Genomic DNA, 24534 nt, shown 5'->3' on the forward strand with positions numbered 1-24534 from the left:
TTAACTTAATGGTTATCAAGTACAGCAAGCACGTCAGGCGGAAAATCAAGGTTAAATCGGCCTTGGACATGCCAAATGACAATCACAAAAACACGAACTCACGAGGGGCATTCATAGATGTTGTAGGCCCCAAATAGTCAGTCGGTGGTGGTTGCATGGAACCACCAAGGATGTTAAATCCGCGGTTTTTTGAGTTATCCATCAAGAGACCGGATAACCGGCACGGCTTCCCCACGAGACTCAACTCAACTCCGATGACGTCTAAACAAGGGGAGATGGAAACATTTTATTGTTGTGTACGTTTTTATTACATTTTCTCACACTCGCAACACAGATCACATATTGTATTTTAATTCTGCTTGGTAAATCGAAAAAGCAATTTAAACGAAGCCGAAAAATAAACAACAACAACAACAACAACACATACTGTATGTACAGTATATATAGATACATAACTCCACTTTAAAAATAACTTATTTGCCCTTTAGCATTAGTAATGACAATGAAGTAATATTTTAATCGAGATAAACTTTTTAAAAACGTTATAGATAGAAAAAAGGGAATAATAAGAATAAAAAGCTGGAGCCGGAAGTGTCGTTATCCATTCAATATTTTCGTCCCTTGAATAAGTTCGAAACTCTTTTCAGAATGTGTTCATCTATCAATAACATGATACATCAAAGAAATAGCACTGCAGATCAGTGTCATAAATGAGGAAATAGCAAGTTTTATGTTTACGTCCGTGACGTGCCACGACGCGTGACGTTAAGGACGTGACGCAAAATAATAACAACCACCGTCTACGCCGCAACATATTATACAATAAAGGTGCTCTCCAGATAAGTATGTAACGTTCACTCACAATTTCTTTTAAACAAGAGAAATCTTCCATTTATTTAGGAGGTAAAATAACTTGTCAAAGTTACCACAAGTGCACAAGTTGAATAGAATATTAGGGGAAATCTCTTTATTAGCATGCAGGGGGGAGTTTTAAATCTATAAGTTTTAGAGAGTTAGGAGTTAAGGGAGTTTTCGAGACCCTATATACTAGGCGTAGCGCCATGTTGCGTCCCAAAAAATTCTGGTCACGTGGGTCATGGGCGCCATTTTGTTTCCATCGCGAGTTCATTGAATGAGCATTGGTTCGCTCATTCTTTTTCTTTTTTTTTCTTTTTTCATTATCATTATTCTTTTTTAAATGACAGGATGCTCCGCCATTAAATGCACCAATCGATCAGAGAAGGGTTTCAAAATGTATAGATTCCCCGACGATGCCGCCGGAAGAAAACAATTTGGGAAAATAAAGTTATTCGTCTGAAATAGAAACCGAAATAGTGACAGGATGGTGCTGGTAGAACGTGTTCATAATCAGAAATTGGATGACATTCTCTTTTCGGATGGACAGAGGGCACTCAACACGGCTGACTGAAGGATTAGGTACCATCATCAGACGCTCGCTCAGGGGCATTGCACTTATCTGGAATGAAAGCCCCATCCGCATTACAGCTATGGTCATCACCAGCAACTAGTCTGGAGCCACCAGTGGATCATTTGTTGTCATTGTCTGGTAAGAAATGGCACTCAGCCATGTTGTAGAATCTCCTGACTGATTTGCGTAGTAGAACACAGGACTTTGTAACAAATACTTTCCTTTGCATATTACGACGAGGTGTACTGCTCCTGAAGTTGAAGCCGCCGGTGAGACGCATTGCTCTAGTGTCCTCCATTGTGCGTATATCCTTGGAGGAATGACAGAGCCTGCAGGATTTCGTGCTTGAGTGAGGCCAGTTAGCGGTTGTGAAGTTTGCCACCATATTTCTGCTTAACGATCTGGAGAAGAGAAAAATTTATGAGTGACAGCCACAAGTATACAACAGTGTTCTCAATGGATGGGGTCATATCCTGGTCTGTATAGTGATGGCCTCCTTGTGGTGGGTGACGCCCCAACCACCCATCAGGAGATTATCTTCAAAGAAGCCAGTCAGCCGCTGGAACTGGTCTTCCGGGCTTTCATCTGCCTCAAGCCTGATATTGTAGGCAATTGGCATACTCGTCCATAAACTGGTCTTCTGGGCGTTCATCTGCCTCAGGCCTGATATTGGAGGCCATTAGCATACTCGTCCATAAACTGGTCTTCTGGGCTTTCATCGGCCTCAGGCCTGATATTGGAGGCCATTAGCATACTCGTCCATAAACTGGTCTTCTGGGCATTCATCTGCCTCAAGCCTGATATTGTAGGCCATAATCATGCAAATGCATAAACTGGTCTTCCGGGCGTTCATCTGGCTCAAGCCTCATATTTGCCAAGTCCACAAAATGAGTTCCTGTTGACTGAAATACAAAATGTCTTTTCTTCTGCGAAATGTCTATTACTGATGCCGACATCTTAATGATGGAGTTGCGCGAGATTACTGTGCAGAAATTAGCAATCTGCCCGAGCATAGGCTCAAGGTGTGCCCGAGCAACGTCACAGAGGCAGCACTGTGACGATCACTAGGTTTTGCATGCATGTGGAAATATTCCTTGCCGGATGATTTGTTTCATACTGGAATTGCTGTTAATAAAACTGATCCCTGGTGATAGACTGTATCCTCATCCCATTTTCCCACTCTTTGCTTTTTGGACATTTGCAATTTACGGTTGGATTCGAGACCCCTCAATTATCCAACCAATACTGCAATGTAATATGAATGTTAACATTCACAGTGGATTTTAGAGTGGTTGAAATAACAGAGGCAATGGAAGATCTAATATCTTGTTGATATAATATTGCTGCGGTTTTGCGATTGGTACAGTAAAGGTTAATAAAGGTTAAATGTTTGCCCCCCATAGATAGTCATACGAGCAACACGTAGCCTCATTTGTAGTATAGTTATGTCTTAGTATATGTGAGAGTAGGTCCCTTCCAATGTTAATCCTGCGTTGTTGTAAAGACAGGAGGATAGGCCCTACTTCTACAAACCATTCCACCTCTACAGGCTCGATCCAGTTTGTTAAGCATCGGTTGCTCACGAGTCGAGTTAACACGAGGTGGGCCTCGGCAGGTTGAGGAGGGTTGAGATTGGCGCGGCAGCAGTGGGGACGGTAAGAATGAGCCACCAAACAGGGCTCACAGAGTGTGGCTGCAGCACAGCGTCACAGGGCGTGGTTGGGACATTTGATCGGGCTAAGGGCGTGGCAATAAAACCGATCGCGCAAAGCCCCCACCTCAGTTATTAGGAGGGAGAGGCGCTCGTTGAGTTTGTGAGTCCAGTTATGAGGAGGGAGAGGCACTCGTTGAGTTCGTAAGTCCAGTTATGAGAAGGGAGAGGCACTCGTCAAGTCCAGTTATGGGAGAGGCGCTCGTCAGTACTCAGTTGAGTTGCGCATGAGTTCGGTCGGGAGCCCCCAGAGTTATGGGAGAGGTGCGCTGGAGTGACTTCTGAGTTATGAGAAGGGAGACGCGCTTGACGAGAATCATTCGTGCTGTATGAACCTGGTGACGAGAAATACGTGGGCGCAGCCAGGGCGGGTATAACTTGCGCGGTTCAGCGAAAGCGAGTGAACGTGGCTGAATAACCGCCAGCCACGCAAAGTCTGCTCTCTACCATTTGCCCCGAGATTATTACCCGTTGTTCGAGCGGCACGATACGAGTTCCTGCTTTTGCCTACCTTCATCTTCGCGGGACGTGCCGGGGACCATGGAGAGTGAGACGGAGCCGATCCTGGACGACCACTGCGGCGCTGGTGAACATCATCCTGCCCATCTGCAATCCCCGTGTGAGTGTGAGTGAGACGGGCCTGTTTGTCCTGGGGTATTAAGCATAAGACTGTCTAAGTTGCCCTGTGTCTCTTCGTCCTGAGCTGTAAATACGTGCAATAATAATTAAACCTATTTGTTCTTCCTTTTCTTCTGTATTCGATCGTTCCCGTGATTTCTCCATTGACTAAGCGTGGCACGGGTAAAACCGCTTGAATCGGGTTCCATTAATTATAACGGCACGGATCACGTGTACGCAAACCGCTCGGTGTATCACCATCACACGTGGTTCATGCGAGGCTTATTTCCTCGCTTCCAGGGCAGTGCTAGTACTTAGGTACGAGCGAATTTGGTCCCTAAACCCTATTTGGCGCTGTCCGGAAGGGACGTAATAGGTCTCGGGTCGCGCCAGGCTAGTAAAGACAAGGGGATTAATCCCCCCTTGATAAGGGGAGAAGGCCGGCGGCAGATCCGCAACAATATAATGTCTAATATCCATGTTGATAGCGTTATGTCGGTGGGTAGGGCATATATATAGATAGATTTAGGTAGATCTGTATTGGTATCATGCTCCGGTTGTCGTGGGTAGGTAGAACCATCTCGATGAAAATAAGTAGAGGACCTGTCTAGACCAGATGTCGAATAAGTTGGGTATGTGTCTCCGCGACGAGGGGGCGGGGCTTGTTAACTAGCATAGGGATTATGCTAATTCCATTGTGTGTCGTTCCCTCTGTGAACATCCCGGTGTCCCTTATGGCAACACATCACATACATTAGTTAGCCCCATTAGCACAACACATTAATTAATCTCCCGCCGCCACAATGACTGACCGAAAAGACCAACAGGAAGCGGCTGCATGCCACAGTGCCATGGCAGGCAGACATCGTGCAAGGCTGGCTGAGGCCACGCTCACTGCGCGATGGATTGACACCAGGGTTTTTGATGGGCAGATGACACGACTGGAAGGGAGGGCCAATCGGCATGCAGCTGAAGCCCAGAGATAATAAGGAGCGAGCTGATTGGCCGAAGGGTTTTGATAAAAGTGGAGAGAAGCCGACATTTTCTCTCTCTTGTTCGGGATGTGAAAGCAAGTGGTCGGAGATCGACATTTTGAGCTCTTCCCTTGGTCCTTCTCGCTTTGGCTTTTCTCCTTTCTGGACCTCCCTTCTGCCCTTGTCTTTCGCTACGTTTGGACCTTTTTCCTTTGCCACCCACGAATTTGCCTGCTCAACAACGGACGTTGGAGTAACGTTCGAGGGCCATCGATTCTCCTCTCTGAATTCATGGTCCTGAATGGTTCCTCCTCACCCGCAGGAGTACCTCTGGTTACGGCTTCCTCTCCGCTCCCACCTTTTGTTCATATGTGTTCTGTACTGTCCCCCAAACAGTGATGACTCCATCTACATTTCAATGTCTGACAACATGGACCAACTTCTATCCACTCATCCCAACTCGCTCTTCCTCATATGTGGTGACTTCAACTGTCATCATGCCACCTGGTTGGGTGTGGGTTCCTCTCTCACTAGTCATGGCACCTCAGCAAAGGACTTCTGTGACTCACTGGGATTGACACAATCTGTCAATTTCCCGACCCGGATCTCAGCCAATGGAGTATCTTCTCTTCTAGACTTGGTTATGACAAACTTCCCTGCTAATGTCTGCTGCTCTTCTTCTGCTCCAATCGGTTCTTCTGATCATGTGCTTGTCAAAGTGGACATCTCTCTGGCCATTCTCAGAGAGCCTCCTCAGCGTCGACGAGTCTGGCATTTCACTCAGGCCGACTGGGACGGTCTTCAAGCAGCCATCAATCGTCTGGATTGGTCTCCCATCTCCACTGCCTCTGACATCAATTCTTCCTGGGAATTCTTCCAAAGCAAACTGATCTCTCTCATGCACAGATTTATCCCATCTCGCCTTCAATTGTCTTACCCTTCCTCCCGTCCATGGTACACTGAATCTTGTGGTGAGGCAGTTGCCCTGAAACAACTTGCCTTTGCCTCTTGGAAGGCTAATCCAACTGAAGGAAATCTCAGTTCCTTCCACCAAGCTCGGAACAAGTGTGTGTCTACCCTCAGGAGTGCCAGGAAGCACTATCTCTCCTCACTCAAGAATGAACTCTCAAACCTGTCTCCTTCCTCCAAATCCTGGTGGCGTCTGGTCAAATCCGTTTCTGGTGTTTGTTCCCCCTCCATCCCCTCCCTTACCTCAAATGGCCACACAGTTGACATCGCACGTGACAAAGCCGAATGCCTCAACTCTGTGTTCGCCTCGAAATCCTGAGTCCCAAACCCATCTCTCTCTGTTCCCACCTTTCCCAGTCGAACCCAACTGCTCCTGGACTCTGTGTCCTTCTCTCCTGACAAGGTGGAGGAGTTTTTGTCAAACCTCGACTCTGATTCTGCAACTGGACCAGACGGCATCAGCCCACGGGTCTTAAAATCCTGCTCTGCCGCTCTATCTCACCCTCTCTCTGTTCTTTTCACCCTATCTTTTGCTCAAGGTCATCTGCCAGCATCCTGGAAATCAGCTAACATTACCGCTTTACACAAAAAAGGTGCAAAAACAGATCCTTGCAACTACAGACCAATCAGCCTGCTCCCAATTATCAGCAAAGTCATGGAATCCATCATTGCTTCGGATATGAAATCTTTCCTCTTCTCCAATGGCTTGATCTCTGATCATCAATTTGGTTTCAGACCAGGTCACTCTACTCTGGACATGCTGCTTCTGCTGTCTCAACAATGGATGGAGGTCCTCAATGCCAAACAGGAAATCAGAGCTGTCTCCCTTGACATATCAAGGGCCTTTGATACGGTCTGGCACCCAGCTCTGCTCACCAAACTCTCCTCCTATGGTATCCATGGAAATCTCCATGCATGGCTTGCGGACTTCCTCTCTGGTCGTAGTCAACGTGTGGCCCTGAATGGATTTCTCTCATCTCCCCTTCCTGTTCAGGCTGGAGTTCCCCAAGGAAGTGTGCTGGGCTCTGTGCTTTTTCTGGTCTTTATCAATGATCTCTCTGACTCTCTGGAAAATCCTCTCTATCTCTTTGCTGATGACTCCACTCTCTGCCGCTCCATTCCTCTTCCCTCAGATCGGCAGTCTGCAGCCTCCTCACTCTCTGAAGACCTGGACAAAATCACAGACTGGTCAAACAAGTGGAACATGTCTTTCAATCCTGCCAAATCTCACTCTCTTACTATGTCTCTCCGAAAAGATCGACTGGACAACCCTCCCATCTACTTTCTCAACAATCCTCTCCAAGAAGTTCTGTCACTCAAGCTTTTGGGTCTCACTATCTGCCATGATCTTTCTTGGGAAAACCACATTTCCAAGCTGGCCTCCAAAGCCAGTCGCCGACTGGGCATCCTCCGTCGTGCGAAGTCCTTCCTCGGCACACCTGAGCTCCTCACCACTTACAAGGCTTTCATCCGCAGCTCAATGGAATACTGTTCTCCCCTATGGGCTGGTGCTCCTGCCTCACACCTGGCTCGGCTTCACGCTGTTGAATCCAAAGCTTTCAAAATCATTGGAATCTCCCGCGATGAAGCTATCTCTGAGGGCCTTTCACTCACTCACCGCAGGCAGGTAGGTGGTCTTTCTGTCTTCTACCGACTCCTCTCCGGCCTTGCTCCCCCAGCTCTCTCTGTGCTCTGTCCCCCAAATATTCCTACAGGTCGCACAAGATCTGCCAGCAACCCTCTGATGGTTAAACTGCCGAAATCTCGGCTCTCTGCTCACCTTCACTCTTTCATTCCTCTTTTCTCCCGCCTGTGGAACAAACTCCCACACTCCCTTCAATCCCTCTCCTCCCTCCAGGTCTTTAAAACAGCTGTTCACCACCATCTCTTATCTTCCCCCATCCATAACCTTGATCTTTTCTACCCCCACTAATTCACCCCAGATCCACCTTGTTTGAAATTCCAACTTATTTCCTGGAAATCCTGGCAGTGTCCATATGTTTATACCTCTCCCACCCCCCCCCCCCTTCACATGCCTCCCCCCCTTCACATGCCTCCCCCCCTTCACATGCCTCCCCCCCAAAGCCCTCTCCCTCCCACAGATCTCTCGATGTCTCCATGTCTCTCGGTCCCTGCTCTCAAATGTTGTGTTTGTGTCCTTCCCCCTCTCTCCCCATCTTGTCTACCGCTCCCGATGTTATTTGTTTTATGTGTCTGTTTGTCTTTCTGTGTGATTAATGTTCGCTCTTTCACGAGCCTCGATCTTGTATACAAAAAAATGTGCAAGCGAGGCTTGCCGCTGGAGCGGGCTCGACCGGGGCGAGCGAGTGGCTCAGTGGCCTAGCAGTGTGCGAAGTGGGTCTTATCGAGGCCTAGTGGACAAGGGCGCACCGAGGCCTGCTTCACGCCAACATCGGAGCCGAACGGAGCCTGACCGACATCACACATCCAGACAGATAAGATGCATCCACAAACAACGTTTTATTTGATTCATTCTTCCAGTGTTGTGTATTTGAAGTGAAGTGTGGAAGTGCTCCATTAGAGGGGTTTAGGTTTTATCGTTGCGTCTCATTGTTCTCGGGTTCCGTAATAAATATTTATTTCTTGTACATTTTACCTCAGTCTCGGGTTGAGTTCATTTCCACAGGGAGAAGACATCGTCGGACAAACAGGTAAGCAGCGGCATCCTCCCCCAATCCCCCGGCTCATGTATCGATCTGCCATTTAATTGGAAACGCTTCAAAGTAAGCTCGATTCCATCCGGGGACACTCTGTCTTAATAGATTCGTCCACACGACAATATGAAGCAATATCTTATTAACAACACTTTTAAGATTCCTGCATATTGCATGTGGTCCACCATTCATCCCTTTCTGGTAAAACTACCTAAATCCAGGATCACTGCTCATCTCCACTCATTCGTTCCTCTTTTTCCTGCCTGTGGAACCAACTTCCACATTCTCTTCAATCGACCTTTTCTCTCCAGGTCTTCAAGACAGCTGTTCACCACTATCTCTGGTCATCCCCAATCCAAAACCATGATCTTATCTACCGTTGTTAATCACCCCTTCCCTTCCCTAGCCCCAATCCCCCCTCCTTCCAAATTTCCAGTTTTTCCTGAGAGCTTCCTCTTGTATCCATCCTGCCAATTCCATGCTTCCTTTCCTGCCCCTCATTCCTCCTACACCCATTGTTTGTCCAAGTTTCCCTCTATTTTGTCCTTCAACTCTGCTGTTCGTGTTTCCCCCCACGCTCTCTCATTCTCTACTGTTCCTTTTGTCCTATCGCTTCTTGATCTGTTCAGTGTCCTAGCTCTTCTGGGAGAAACGGACGTAAAAGCACTTTCTTAATTTCTCTTTTTCTCCAGATGAAGGGTTGACACTCAAAACATTGAGACCACATGTTGAATCTCAGATCAATTTTTAGATCATTCCATAAAGCTCACAAGTTAGTGTCCACTCTCAGGAGTGACAGAAAAGATCATCTGTCCAGCCTCAACATTTAAATTTCAAACTTTACTAAAACCTGGTGACACCTTATTAAGTCTGTCTCCCCTTCCATCCCTTTCCTCACTGAAAATGTTACTCCAGCCGACTCCACTCATGAGAAGGCCGAATGCCTCAATTCTGTGTTTGCTTCCAAATTTTGTGTTCCTAATGTCTCACTTTCTGTACTCACCATACCCAGTCATACCCAACTGCTCCTGGACCATGTGTCTTTTTCACTGGTGAAGGTGGAGAAGTTTCTTGCAACCCTCGACTCTAATGATGCAACTGGACTGGATGGCATCAGCTCACGTGTTGTAAAAACCTGCTCTGCTGCTCTTGTACTTCCTAGTTCAGTTCTGTTCACTCCATCATTTCACCTCAGTCATCTTTCATCTGCTTCAAAGTCAGTCAACATCAATGCATTACATAAACTAGAGAGTTCATAGAACATGATACTCTGCGCAGTGTTAAGGTTTATACAGGAGGGCCATGCCAGTCACGAAAGGTGCAAAAACCGATCCCCTTAACTACAGACCTATCAGCTTACTTCCAATCATCAGCAAGGTCATGGAATCCATCGCCACAATAGACATAAAATCCTTCCTTTTCTCAAACAGCCTCATCTCAGATCATCAATTCAGATTCAGACTAGGTCACTCTACCTTGGACATGCTGCTTCTACTCTCCCAACAATGGATGCACCCTCAATGTCAGTCATGAGATTAGGGTCGTCTCTCTAGACACATCTCGAGCATTCAATACCGTCTAGCACCCCACCTTGCTCTCCACACTCTCTGCCAATGGCATTCAAGGCCAACTCCACGCATGAATTACTGACTTCCTCTACTCCTTGAGCCAATGCGTGTCTCTCAATGAGGTCATTTAATCCTCTCTCCTGTCAAGGCTGGAGTGCCCCAATGCAGTGTTCTGGGCCCAGTTATATTCCTAATTTTTTCAACGATTTTTCTAACTGTGGAAAATCATCTTAATCTATTTATTGATGAATCCACCCTCTGAAATAAAATCCCTCATCCTTCGAACAGGCAGGCAGCAGCCTCTTCCCTCTCTGCAGACTTTGATATAATCACAAGCTGGTCAAACACTTGGAATGTGACTTTAAATCCAGAAAAATCTCACACTCTCACTCTCAATCTCCTGGGTCTCACTATCAGCCATGATCTTTCTTGGGCAAACCTCATTTTAATGTTGCTCTCCGAAGCCAGTCACTGACTGGGCATTCTCCGCCGATACAAGTATTTTTGGAAAATCATTCACTCACTGTCTACAATGCTTTCATCCACAGCTTGATCGAGTACTGCTCTCCCCTCTGGGCTGGTGCCCCTGCCTCACACCTTGCTCAGCTTGACGCCATAGAAACCAAAGCCTTCAAGATCATTGGAATCTCCCCCAAGGAAGTTCAGTCTATGGGCTTATCACTTTCATATTGTAGACAACTCGGTGGTCTTTCTGTCCTATTTTCGGGTCTTGCACCCTCTGCTCTTTCTGTGCTTTGTCTCCCCAGGTTTCTGCAGGGCACACATCGTCCACCATCAACCCCTTTCTGGTGAAGCTCCCAAAATCCAGAATCATGGCTTTCCTCCAGTCATTCGTTCCTCTTTTTTCCTCAACTGTGGAACCACCTTCACGTTCTCTCCAATCTCATTCTTGCTTTTAAACGTTAGCCTTCCCAGCGCCCCATTCAAGGCCATTATCTTGTGATAGACTGGTGATAGATTGTATCCTCATCCCATTTTCCCACTCTTTGCTTTTTGGACATTTGCAATTTACGGTTGGATATCGAGACCCCTCAATTATCCAACCAATACTGCAATGTAATATGTATGTTAACATTCACAGTGGATTTTAGAGTGGTTGAAATAACAGAGGCAATGGAAGATCTAATATCTTGTTGATATAATATTGCTGCGGTTTTGAGATTGGTACAGTAAAGGTTAATAAAGGTTAAAGGTTTGCCCCCCATAGATAGTCATACGAGCAACACGTAGCCTCATTTGTAGTATAGTTATGTCTTAGTATATGTGAGAGTAGGCCCCTTCCAATGTGCTCTTTCCAAGTTCCCAGTTTTTTCTTCTTGAGTGTTTCTATCTATCTTGTCCACCCAATGTCCTCCCATAGCTCTCGTTGTTCCCTACATCCCTTATTATTTGTCCAAGTCCCCCTCTATTTTGTCCCTCTTCTTTGCTGTTGGTGTGTTTCCCCACTCTCTTTATCCTGTTCCTTTTGTTCTGTTATGTCCTGATCAGTTATATTTTCTACCTCCTCCATGAGCATCGACGTTGCATATGAAACAAGAAAAAGAGCAATCAGAGATTGCAAACCCTTGCCAGGATGTATTTTCAGTGGTTTTTTTAAGGCTTTTGTATTAAATCAAATATGGCGGCCGAACCACGTGACCTATGACGTCATAATTATCATAAAAAAATTATACAGGTGGAGTTGCACCTAGGGTGAAAATTTCCTGTCAATCGGACCAACGGTTGCAGAGAAAATCATATTTATTCTGTGCGGAACAAACAAACAGACAGACAGACAGACAAACAGATAAATGAAAAATCGGTCAGAGACTGAGGACTTACTGGAATGTACTTTTTTATCGGCCATTTTGGACAAATATGGCGGCCGAACCACGTGACCGATGACATCATCATTATTTGTTTTCTAAACTAATTTATTCCTTGATGATGCTCAAGAAATTTCATCTTGATCGGATGAAGTTTTGTACTTGTCGAATTATGACGTCATAATGGAGGCACCTATGACATCATCATTAACATATTTTATTCCCCATGGAGAGTTCTTTACAATGAGCCACGTCTCAATTTTGTCTGTTCAGCACTTTCAGAGATATAGTGGTGCAAATTTTTTCGGTTTTCCCAAGATGGCGGCCGAACCACGTGACCCATGACATCATCATTTTTTTTTTCTCCACCAGTTAATGCCGACATGGTGCTCAAGAAATTTCATCTCAAATGGATGAAGCTTCGTACTTGTCGAATTATGACGTCATAATGGAGGCACCTATGACATCATTAACATATTTTACTCCCCATGGAGAGTTCTTTACAATGAGCCACGTCTCAATTTTTTCTAGTCAGTGCTTTTAGAGATATAGAGGTGCAACGTTTTTGGTTTTTCCAAGATAGCGGCCAAACCACGTGACCTATGACGTCATAATTATCATAAAAAAATTATACAGGTGGAGTTGCACCTCGGGTGAAAATTTCCTGTCAATCGGACCAACGGTTGCAGAGAAAATCATATTTATTCTGTGCGGACAAACAAACAGACAGACAGACAGACAAACAGATAAATGAAAAATCGGTCAGGGACTGAGGACTTACTGGAATGTACTTTTTTATCGGCCATTTTGGACAAATATGGCGGCCCGAACCACGTGACCGATGACGTCATCATTATTTGTTTTCTAAACTAATTTATTCCTTGATGATGCTCAAGAAATTTCATCTTGATCGGATGAAGTTTTGTACTTGTCGAATTATGACGTCATAATGGAGGCACCTATGACATCATCATTAACACATTTTATTCCCCATGAAGAGTTCTTTACAATGAGCCATGTCTCAATTTTTTCTATTCAGCACTTTCGGAGATATAGAGGTGCAAAATTTTTCGGTTTTTCGAAGATGGCGGCCGAACCACGTGACCGATGACGTCATCAATTGAACACAGTCTATTCCAGGGCAAGACAAATATGTGTGTACAGTTTGGCGATTCTACATGCAACGGTGTAGACGTAGTGCTGCGCACAGACAGACAGACCGACAGACAAACAGACAGACAGATGAAAAATCGGTCAGAGACCGAGGACTTGCCGGAATGTACTTTTTTATCGGCCATTTAGGACAAATATGGCGGCCGAACCATGTGACCGATGACGTCATCATTAACATATTTTATTCCCCATGGAGAGTTCTTTACAATGAGCCATACCTCAATTTTTTCTGTTCAGGACTTTTGGAGATGTGGAGGTGCAGAGTTTTTCGGTTTTTCCAAGATGGCGGCCGACCACGTGACTGATGACGTCATCATTAACATATTTTATTCCCCATGGAGAGTTCTTTACAATGAGCCATGTCTCAATTTTTTCTGTTCAGCACTTTTGGAGTTATAGTGGTGAAAATGTTTGCCGTTTTTCCAAGATGGCGGCCGACCACGTGACATATGACGTCATCATTAACATATTTTATTCCCCATGGAGAGTTCTTTACAATGAGCCAAGTCTCAATTTTTTCTGTTCAGCACTTTTGGAGATATAGTGGCGCAACGTTTTTCGGTTTTTCCAAGATGGCGCCAGAACCACGTGACTGATGACGTCATCAATTGGGCACAGTCTATTCCAGGGCAAGACCAATATGTGTGCAAAGTTTGGCGATTCTACGTGCAACGGTGTAGACGCAGTGCTGCAAACAGACAGACAGACAGACAGACAAACAGATGAAAAATCGGTCAGAGACCGAGGACTTGCCGGAATTTACTTTTTTGTCGGCCATTTAGGACAAATATGGCGGCCGAACCATGTGACCGATGACATCATCATTAACATAATTTATTCCCCATGGAGAGTTCTTTACAATGAGCCATGTCTCAATTTTGTCTATTCAGCACTTTCAGAGATATGGAGGTGCAAAGTTTTTCGGTTTTTCCAAGATGGCGGCCGAACCACGTGGCCTATGACGTCATCATTAACATATTTTATTCCATATGGAGAGTTCTTTACAATGAGCCATGTCTCAATTTTTTCTGTTCAGCACTTTTGGAGATATAGTGGCGCAACGTTTTTCGGTTTTTCCAAGATGGCGGCCGAACCACGTGACCTATGACGTCATCATTAACATATTTTATTCCCCATGGAGAGTTCTTTACAATGAGCCATGTCTCAATTTTTTCTGTTCAGCACTTTTGGAGATATAATGGTGCAAAGTTTTGCCGTTTTTCAAAGATGGCGGCCGACCACGTGACATATGACGTCATCATTTACATATTTTATTCCCCATGGAGAGTTCTTTACAATGAGCAATGTCTCAATTTTTTCTGTTCAGCACTTTTGGAGATATAGTGGCGCAACGTTTTGCCGTTTTTCCAAGATGGCGACCGAACCACGTGACTGATGACGTCATCATTTACATATTTTATTCCCCATGGAGAGTTCTTTACAATGAGCCATGTCTCAATTTTTTCTGTTCAGTACTTTCGGAGATATAGAGGTGCAAAGTTTTTCGGTTTTTCCAAGATGGCGGCCGAACCACGTCACCGATGACGTCATCATTTACATATTTTATTCCCCATGGAGAGTTCTTTACAATGAGCCATGTCTCAATTTTTTCTGTTCAGTACTTTCGGAGATATAGAGGTGCAAAGTTTTTCGGTTTTTCCAAGATGGCGGCCGAACCACGTGACATATGACGTCATCATTAACATATTTTATTCCCCATGGAGAGTTCTTTACAATGAGCCATGTCTCAATTTTTTCTGTTCAGTACTTTCGGAGATATAGAAGTGCAAAGTTTTTCGGTTTTTCCAAGATGGCGGCCAAACCACGTCACCGATGACGTCATCAATTGGGCACAGTCTATTCCAGGGCAAGACCAATATGTGTGCAAAGTTTGGCGATTCTACGTGCAACGGTGTAGACGCAGTGCTGCAAACAGACAGACAAACAGACAGACAGACAGACAGACAGACAAACAGACAAACGAACAGATCAACATACTTGCCGGAAAAAATTTTCCGGCAAGTAACGAACAGATCAACATACTTGCCGGAAAATTTTTTCCGGCAAGTAACAAACAGACAGACAAACAAATGAAAAATCGGTCAGAGACCGAGGACTTGCCGGAATATACTTTTTTTATTGGCCATTTTGGACAAATATGATGGCCGAACCACGAGATCGATGATGTCATCATTATTTGTTTTCTAAACTAATTTATTCTGAGATTATGCTCGTGTTGTTGGTGTTGGGCTAGCGGCTAGGGTGCCGGCTTAGGATACCAAGGATCCTGGGTTTGAATCCCGGTCGATCGCTGAATTAACGCCAGGGGGGTTGACTCAGCCTGTTCATCCTTCCGAGGTCGGCTAATTGAGTACCAGTTCACTGGTAATTCCCTGTTTGTCGTTAAAGGCGGCAAAAAGGGTTGGCGTCAGGAAGGGCATCCGGCCGTAAAACATTGCTTCAAAAAGGGGAGCAAAAAACAACAACAACCACGGTTCCCGAAAAAGGCCAACCCCCGCTTTGCGGGGAAAAATGGCCTCTAAAGGTGGTTATTTTTTTTATTTTTTTTTATGCTCAAGAAATTTCATCTTGATCGGATGAAGTTTTGTACTTGTCAAATTATGATGTTATAATGGAGGCACCGATGACATCATCATCAACACATTTTATTCCCCATGGAGAGTTCTATACAATGAGCCATGTCTCAATTTTTTCTGTTCAGTACTTTCGGAGATATGGCGGTGCAAATTATTTCGGTTTTTCCAAGATGGCCGCCGAAACACGTGACCGATGACGTCATAAATTGGGCACAGTCTATTCCAGGGCAAGACGAATATGTGTGCAAAGTTTGGCGATTCTCCGTGCAACGGTGTAGACGCAGTGCTGCAAACAGACAGACAGACAGACAAACAGACAGACAGATGAAAAATCGGTCAGAGACCGAGGACTTGCCGGAATGTACTTTTTTATCGGCCATTTAGGACAAATATGGCGGCCAAACCACGTGACCGATGAAGTCATCATTACTTGTTTTCTAAACTAATTTATTCCTTGATGATGCTCAAGAAATTTCATCTTGATCGGATGAAGTTTTGTACTTGGCGAATTATGACGTCATAATGGAGGAACCTATGACATCATCATTAACATATTTTATTCCCCATGGAGAGTTCTTTACAATGAGCCATGTCTCAATTTTTTCTGTTCAGTACTTTCGGAGATATAGAGGTGCAAAGTTTTTCGGTTTTTCCAAGATGGCGGCCGAACCACGTCACCGATGACGTCATCAATTGGGCACAGTCTATTCCAGGGCAAGACCAATATTTGTGCAAAGTTTGGCGATTCTACGTGCAACGGTGTAGACGCAGTGCTGCAAACAGACAGACAGACAGACAAACAGACAGATGAAAAATCGGTCAGAGACCGAGGACTTGCCGGAATTTACTTTTTTGTCGGCCATTTAGGACAAATATGGCGGCCGAACCATGTGACCGATGACATCATCATTAACATAATTTATTCCCCATGGAGAGTTCTTTACAATGAGCCATGTCTCAATTTTGTCTATTCAGCACTTTCAGAGATATGGAGGTGCAAAGTTTTTCGGTTTTTCCAAGATGGCGGCCGAACCACGTGGCCTATGACGTCATCATTAACATATTTTATTCCACATGGAGAGTTCTTTACAATGAGCCATGTCTCAATTTTTTCTGTTCAGCACTTTTGGAGATATAGTGGCGCAACGTTTTTCGGTTTTTCCAAGATGGCGGCCGAACCACGTGACCTATGACGTCATCATTAACATATTTTATTCCCCATGGAGAGTTCTTTACAATGAGCCATGTCTCAATTTTTTCTGTTCAGCACTTTTGGAGATATAATGGTGCAAAGTTTTGCCGTTTTTCCAAGATGGCGGCCGACCACGTGACATATGACGTCATCATTTACATATTTTATTCCCCATGGAGAGTTCTTTACAATGAGCAATGTCTCAATTTTTTCTGTTCAGCACTTTTGGAGATATAGTGGCGCAACGTTTTGCCGTTTTTCCAAGATGGCGACCGAACCACGTGACTGATGACGTCATCATTTACATATTTTATTCCCCATGGAGAGTTCTTTACAATGAGCCATGTCTCAATTTTTTCTGTTCAGTACTTTCGGAGATATAGAGGTGCAAAGTTTTTCGGTTTTTCCAAGATGGCGGCCGAACCACGTCACCGATGACGTCATCATTTACATATTTTATTCCCCATGGAGAGTTCTTTACAATGAGCCATGTCTCAATTTTTTCTGTTCAGTACTTTCGGAGATATAGAGGTGCAAAGTTTTTCGGTTTTTCCAAGATGGCGGCCGAACCACGTGACATATGACGTCATCATTAACATATTTTATTCCCCATGGAGAGTTCTTTACAATGAGCCATGTCTCAATTTTTTCTGTTCAGTACTTTCGGAGATATAGAAGTGCAAAGTTTTTCGGTTTTTCCAAGATGGCGGCCAAACCACGTCACCGATGACGTCATCAATTGGGCACAGTCTATTCCAGGGCAAGACCAATATGTGTGCAAAGTTTGGCGATTCTACGTGCAACGGTGTAGACGCAGTGCTGCAAACAGACAGACAAACAGACAGACAGACAGACAGACAGACAAACAGACAAACGAACAGATCAACATACTTGCCGGAAAAAATTTTCCGGCAAGTAACGAACAGATCAACATACTTGCCGGAAAATTTTTTCCGGCAAGTAACAAACAGACAGACAAACAAATGAAAAATCGGTCAGAGACCGAGGACTTGCCGGAATATACTTTTTTTATTGGCCATTTTGGACAAATATGATGGCCGAACCACGAGATCGATGATGTCATCATTATTTGTTTTCTAAACTAATTTATTCTGAGATTATGCTCGTGTTGTTGGTGTTGGGCTAGCGGCTAGGGTGCCGGCTTAGGATAACCAAGGATCCTGGGTTCGAATCCCGGTCGATCGCTGAATTAACGCCAGGGGGGTTGACTCAGCCTGTCATCCTTCCGAGGTCGGCTAATTGAGTACCAGTTCACTGGTAATTCCCTGTTTGTCGTTAAAGGCGGCAAAAAGGGTTGGCGTCAGGAAGGGCATCCGGCCGTAAAACATTGCTTCAAAAAGGGGACCAAAAAACAACAACAACCACGGTTCCCGAAAAAGGCCAACCCCCGCTTTGCGGGGAAAAATGGCCTCTAAAGGTGGTTATTTTTTTTATTTTTTTTTATGCTCAAGAAATTTCATCTTGATCGGATGAAGTTTTGTACTTGTCAAATTATGATGTTATAATGGAGGCACCGATGACATCATCATCAACACATTTTATTCCCCATGGAGAGTTCTATACAATGAGCCATGTCTCAATTTTTTCTGTTCAGTACTTTCGGAGATATGGTGGTGCAAATTATTTCGGTTTTTCCAAGATGGCCGCCGAAACACGTGACCGATGACGTCATAAATTGGGCACAGTCTATTCCAGGGCAAGACGAATATGTGTGCAAAGTTTGGCGATTCTCCGTGCAACGGTGTAGACGCAGTGCTGCAAACAGACAGACAGACAGACAAACAGACAGACAGATGAAAAATCGGTCAGAGACCGAGGACTTGCCGGAATGTACTTTTTTATCGGCCATTTAGGACAAATATGGCGGCCAAACCACGTGACCGATGAAGTCATCATTACTTGTTTTCTAAACTAATTTATTCCTTGATGATGCTCAAGAAATTTCATCTTGATCGGATGAAGTTTTGTACTTGGCGAATTATGACGTCATAATGGAGGAACCTATGACATCATCATTAACATATTTTATTCCCCATGGAGAGTTCTTTACAATGAGCCATGTCTCAATTTTTTCTGTTCAGTACTTTCGGAGATATAGAGGTGCAAAGTTTTTCGGTTTTTCCAAGATGGCGGCCGAACCACGTCACCGATGACGTCATCAATTGGGCACAGTCTATTCCAGGGCAAGACCAATATTTGTGCAAAGTTTGGCGATTCTACGTGCAACGGTGTAGACGCAGTGCTGCAAACAGACAGACAGACAGACAAACAGACAGATGAAAAATCGGTCAGAGACCGAGGACTTGCCGGAATTTACTTTTTTGTCGGCCATTTAGGACAAATATGGCGGCCGAACCATGTGACCGATGACATCATCATTAACATAATTTATTCCCCATGGAGAGTTCTTTACAATGAGCCATGTCTCAATTTTGTCTATTCAGCACTTTCAGAGATATGGAGGTGCAAAGTTTTTCGGTTTTTCCAAGATGGCGGCCGAACCACGTGGCCTATGACGTCATCATTAACATATTTTATTCCACATGGAGAGTTCTTTACAATGAGCCATGTCTCAATTTTTTCTGTTCAGCACTTTTGGAGATATAGTGGCGCAACGTTTTTCGGTTTTTCCAAGATGGCGGCCGAACCACGTGACCTATGACGTCATCATTAACATATTTTATTCCCCATGGAGAGTTCTTTACAATGAGCCATGTCTCAATTTTTTCTGTTCAGCACTTTTGGAGATATAATGGTGCAAAGTTTTGCCGTTTTTCCAAGATGGCGGCCGACCACGTGACATATGACGTCATCATTTACATATTTTATTCCCCATGGAGAGTTCTTTACAATGAGCAATGTCTCAATTTTTTCTGTTCAGCACTTTTGGAGATATAGTGGCGCAACGTTTTGCCGTTTTTCCAAGATGGCGACCGAACCACGTGACTGATGACGTCATCATTTACATATTTTATTCCCCATGGAGAGTTCTTTACAATGAGCCATGTCTCAATTTTTTCTGTTCAGTACTTTCGGAGATATAGAGGTGCAAAGTTTTTCGGTTTTTCCAAGATGGCGGCCGAACCACGTCACCGATGACGTCATCATTTACATATTTTATTCCCCATGGAGAGTTCTTTACAATGAGCCATGTCTCAATTTTTTCTGTTCAGTACTTTCGGAGATATAGAGGTGCAAAGTTTTTCGGTTTTTCCAAGATGGCGGCCGAACCACGTGACATATGACGTCATCATTAACATATTTTATTCCCCATGGAGAGTTCTTTACAATGAGCCATGTCTCAATTTTTTCTGTTCAGTACTTTCGGAGATATAGAAGTGCAAAGTTTTTCGGTTTTTCCAAGATGGCGGCCAAACCACGTCACCGATGACGTCATCAATTGGGCACAGTCTATTCCAGGGCAAGACCAATATGTGTGCAAAGTTTGGCGATTCTACGTGCAACGGTGTAGACGCAGTGCTGCAAACAGACAGACAAACAGACAGACAGACAGACAGACAGACAAACAGACAAACGAACAGATCAACATACTTGCCGGAAAAAATTTTCCGGCAAGTAACGAACAGATCAACATACTTGCCGGAAAATTTTTTCCGGCAAGTAACAAACAGACAGACAAACAAATGAAAAATCGGTCAGAGACCGAGGACTTGCCGGAATGTACTTTTTTATCGGCCATTTAGAACAAATATGGCGGCTGAACCACGTGATAGATGACGTCATCATTAACATATTTTATTCCCCATGGAGAGTTCTTTACAATGAGCCATGTCTCAATTTTTTCCATTCTGCACTTTTGGAGATTTCGTGGTGCAAAGTTTTGCCGTTTTTCCAAGATGGCGGCCGCACCACGTGACCGATGACATCATCATTAACATGTTTTATTCCCCATGGAGAGTTCTTTACAATGAGCCATGTCTCAATTTTTTCTGTTCAGCACTTTTGGAGATATAGTGGTGCAAAGTTTTGCCGTTTTTCCAAGATGGCGGCCGAACCACCTGACTGATGAGGTCATCATTAACATATTTTATTCCCCATGGAGAGTTCTTTACAATGAGCCATGTCTCAATTTTTTCTATTCAGCACTTTCGGAGATATGGAGGTGCATAGTTTTTCGGATTTTCCAAGATGGCGGCCGAATCACGTGACCGATGACGTCATCATTATCATATTGTATTCTCCATGGAGAGTTCTTTGCAATGAGCCATGTCTCAATTTTTTCTATTCAGTACATTCAGAGATATGGATGTGCAAAGTTTTTCGGTTTTTCCAAGATGGCGGCCGAACCACGTGACTGATGACGTCATCATTAACATATTTTATTCCACATGGAGAGTTCTTCACAATGAGCCATGTCTCCATTTTTTCTGTTCAGCACTTTTGGAGATATAGTGGTGCAAAGTTTTTCGGTTTTCCCAAGATGGCGGCCGAACCACGTGACTGATGATGTCATCATTAACATATTTTATTCTCCATGGAGAGTTCTTTACAATGAGCCATGTCTCAATTTTTTCTGTTCAGGACTTTCGGAGATATGGAGGTGCAAAAATTTTCGTTTTTTCCAAGATGGCGGCCGAACCACGTGACCGATGACGTCATCATTAACATATTTTATTCCCCATGGAGAGTTCTTTACAATGAGCCATGTCTCAATTTTTTCTGTCAGCACTTTGAGATATCGAGGTGCAAAAATTTTCGGTTTTTCCAAGATGGCGGCCGAACCACGTGACCGATGACGTCATCATTTGGGCACAGTATATTCGAGGGCAAGACAAATACGTGTGCAAAGTTTGGTGATTCTACGTGCAACGGTGTAGACGTAGTGCTGCAAACAGACAAACAGACAAACAGATGAAAAATCGGTCAGAGACCGAGGACTTGCCGGAATGTACTTTTTTATCGGCCATTTAGGACAAATATGGCGGCCGAACCACGTGACTGATGACGTCATCATTAACATATTTTATTCCCCATGGAGAGTTCTTTACAATGAGCCATGCCTCAATTTCTTCTATTCAGGACTTTTGGAGATGTGGAGGTGCAGAGTTTTTCGGTTTTTCCAAGATGGCGGCCGAACCACGTGACCGATGACATCATCATTAACATATTTTATTCCCCATGGAGAGTTCTTTACAATGAGCCATGTCTCAATTTTTTCTATTCAGCACTTTCGGAGATGTTGAGGTGCTAGGTTTTTCGGTTTTTCCAAGATGGCGGCCGACCACGTGACTGATGACGTCATCATTAACATATTTTATTCCCCATGGAGAGTTCTTGACAATGAGCCATGTCTCAATTCTTTCTGTTCAGCACTTTTGGAGATATAGTGGCGCAACGTTTTGCCGTTTTTCCAAGATGGCGACTGAACCACGTGACTGATGACGTCATCATTTACATATTTTATTCCCCATGGAGAGTTCTTTACAATGAGCCATGTCTCAATTTTTTCTGTTCAGTACTTTTGGAGATATAGAGGTGCAAAGTTTTTCGGTTTTTCCAAGATGGCGGCCGAACCACGTCACCGATGACGTCATCAATTGGGCACAGTCTATTCCAGGGCAAGACGAATATGTGTGCAAAGCTTGGCGATTCTACGTGCAACGGTGTAGATGCAGTGCTGCAAACAGACAGACAGACAGACAAACAGACAGACAAACAGACAGACAAACAAACGAACAGATCAACATACTTGCCGGAATCTTTTCCGGCAAGTAACAAACGAACAGATCAACATACTTGCCGGAAAAAATTTTCCGGCAAGTAACAAACAGACAAACAGACAAACAAACGAACAGATCAACATACTTGCTGGAAAATTTTTCCGGCAAGTAACAAACGAACAGATCAACATACTTGCCGGAAATTTTTCCGGCAAGTAACAAACCAACCGATCAACATACTTGCCGGAATCTTTTCCGGCAAGTAATGAAAAATCACTCATAGTGACACTTGGCAAAACGGAACAAAGTAGCATGGCACTCAGTGGAGCATCCTTTTGACCTCAAAAATAATTCGTGGTTGAATTCAGTTTGCTGAAATGAAAATCCTTTTCAGATTTCAAGGTAATCGGATGAAAATTGAGGATTTTAGAAATTTACACAAAGGAGTTGACCTTTGGCCTATGTTGGCCTTTTGACCTTTTGACCCCAAATGTATATAAGATTTTGTCGGACCACAAACTCTACCATTTGGTGAAGTTTCGTGAAGATTGGTTTAAAATTGTGAACTGTAGGCAAGTATAAGTGAGCGGACAGACAAACAAACACACAAACCGGAGTGATCAACATACTTGCAAAAATTAAAAAGGATTTTTTTTTTTGCCAAGTAACAAACAAACGGACTCAAATGCAATACCCTCTCCTCTGGCGAGGGTAATAAATGAATAATAAGGCAAGGAAGGTAAAATTACCCAAATTGGCCATCTTTTTAAATACCGAGCTTTGGATTACAGTCCTCTTCCTCTTTGTTATCAACCCTTTGAGTACGGGATTTTTTTTGATAAAAATACCCCCGGTACGGGATCAATTTGGCATTTTGGTACGGGAATGCAACCACGTACTGACCATCTATTTATAGGTATAGTCGATGACGTGTTATAACGTCATCCATACACAAAACTTTTTTGCGGGTTGCGGCACTGGACGTCATCCGTACTCGAAGGGTTAAATACAAGCAAAAGTACCCGGTGTTGCTGGGTAACAATGAGTCGCTTCCTCACTGGAATATGAATGAGGAGGGAGGAGAGAAGGAATGGAGAGGGTAGGAGGAGTGGAGGTCGGGGGGAGAGGAGGGGGAAGGAATGGGGAGTGAGGAAAGGGGAATGGGGGGCGGGGGGGGGACAGGAACGGGAAATGGGGAGGGGAAGTGAAGTGAAGGGGAGGGGGAGGAGAGAGAGGGAAGGGGAGTGGGGAAGGGAAGGTGAGGGTTAGTATAATCGCACAGAAATGTTAGTCAATAAAGAAATGGGTACGTAAAAACAAAAAAGCAGCTCTGTCTACTGTAACGCCATGGCTTGCAAAACCAGCCTGAATAGCGTTCACCCAGTGGTGGTTAATCATATTCAAAAATATATGCAATCTGGGTCCATCATCTAGAGGGAATTTAATAAACAGATCTAGTTACAGTGGAGCAGTGGCGCATAAAGGAGAAATGACACTCGTAGAGAGATGTCAAATTGCCGCCACCCCTCGTAACTTGCCATAAGTCTTTGAATGGTGTGTGTGTGTGTGTGTGTGTGTGTGTGTGTGTGTGTGTATCCGTGTCCATGTGTGTCCCAGTGTGTGTGTGTGTGTGTGTGTGTGTGTGTCCTTGTGTGTGTGTGTGTCCGTGTGTGTGTGTCTGTGTGTGTGTGTCCGTGTGTGTGTGTGTGTGTGTCTGTGTGTGTGTGTGCAGTGTCCGTGTGTGTGTGTGTGCAGTGTCCATGTCAGGGCGGTAACCTTTTTACCATTTGAGTTTTGTCATCAAATTTTCACCAAAGCTTTATCTATCTATAATTCCAGTAATCTCTGTACGTCTGTACGTCTGTACGTTTGTTTGTCTGTGACCGCTGTTTCTCGACAACCACGGGTCCGATATACTTTTAACTTGCCAGGTATATTGCTGGGGACCCGAGGATGTGCCTTTTCAAGGTTTCATATTAATCGGACAATTACTTACCGAGCTATGTCCAAAAAACGATTCAACCAATCAGAGAGCAGCGAACGATCGCGTGTGCCGAACGTGGAGGACACACTCTGCCTCGGATGGCACATTTGAGAGCG

The 24534-nt window shown here is 44.3% G+C and overlaps 1 protein-coding gene across 1 annotated transcript in view; it reads right to left on the reverse strand.

The window, feature by feature from the left end:
* TIMM23 (translocase of inner mitochondrial membrane 23) overlaps positions 1–298 on the reverse strand; it is a 34947-nt gene extending 34649 nt beyond the window's left edge. Inside the window, exon 1 of the mRNA XM_068103714.2 lies at positions 103–298. Within this exon, the coding sequence (XP_067959815.1) occupies positions 103–202 (100 nt within the window). The 5' untranslated portion in view covers positions 203–298. The remainder of the gene's footprint in view (positions 1–102) is intronic.
* Positions 299–24534: the final 24236 nt, after the last annotated feature.

This window comes from Myxine glutinosa, chromosome 8 (genome assembly GCF_964187855.1).
Source record: "Myxine glutinosa chromosome 8, kmMyxGlut1.1, whole genome shotgun sequence".
Classification (NCBI taxonomy): domain Eukaryota; kingdom Metazoa; phylum Chordata; class Myxini; order Myxiniformes; family Myxinidae; genus Myxine; species Myxine glutinosa.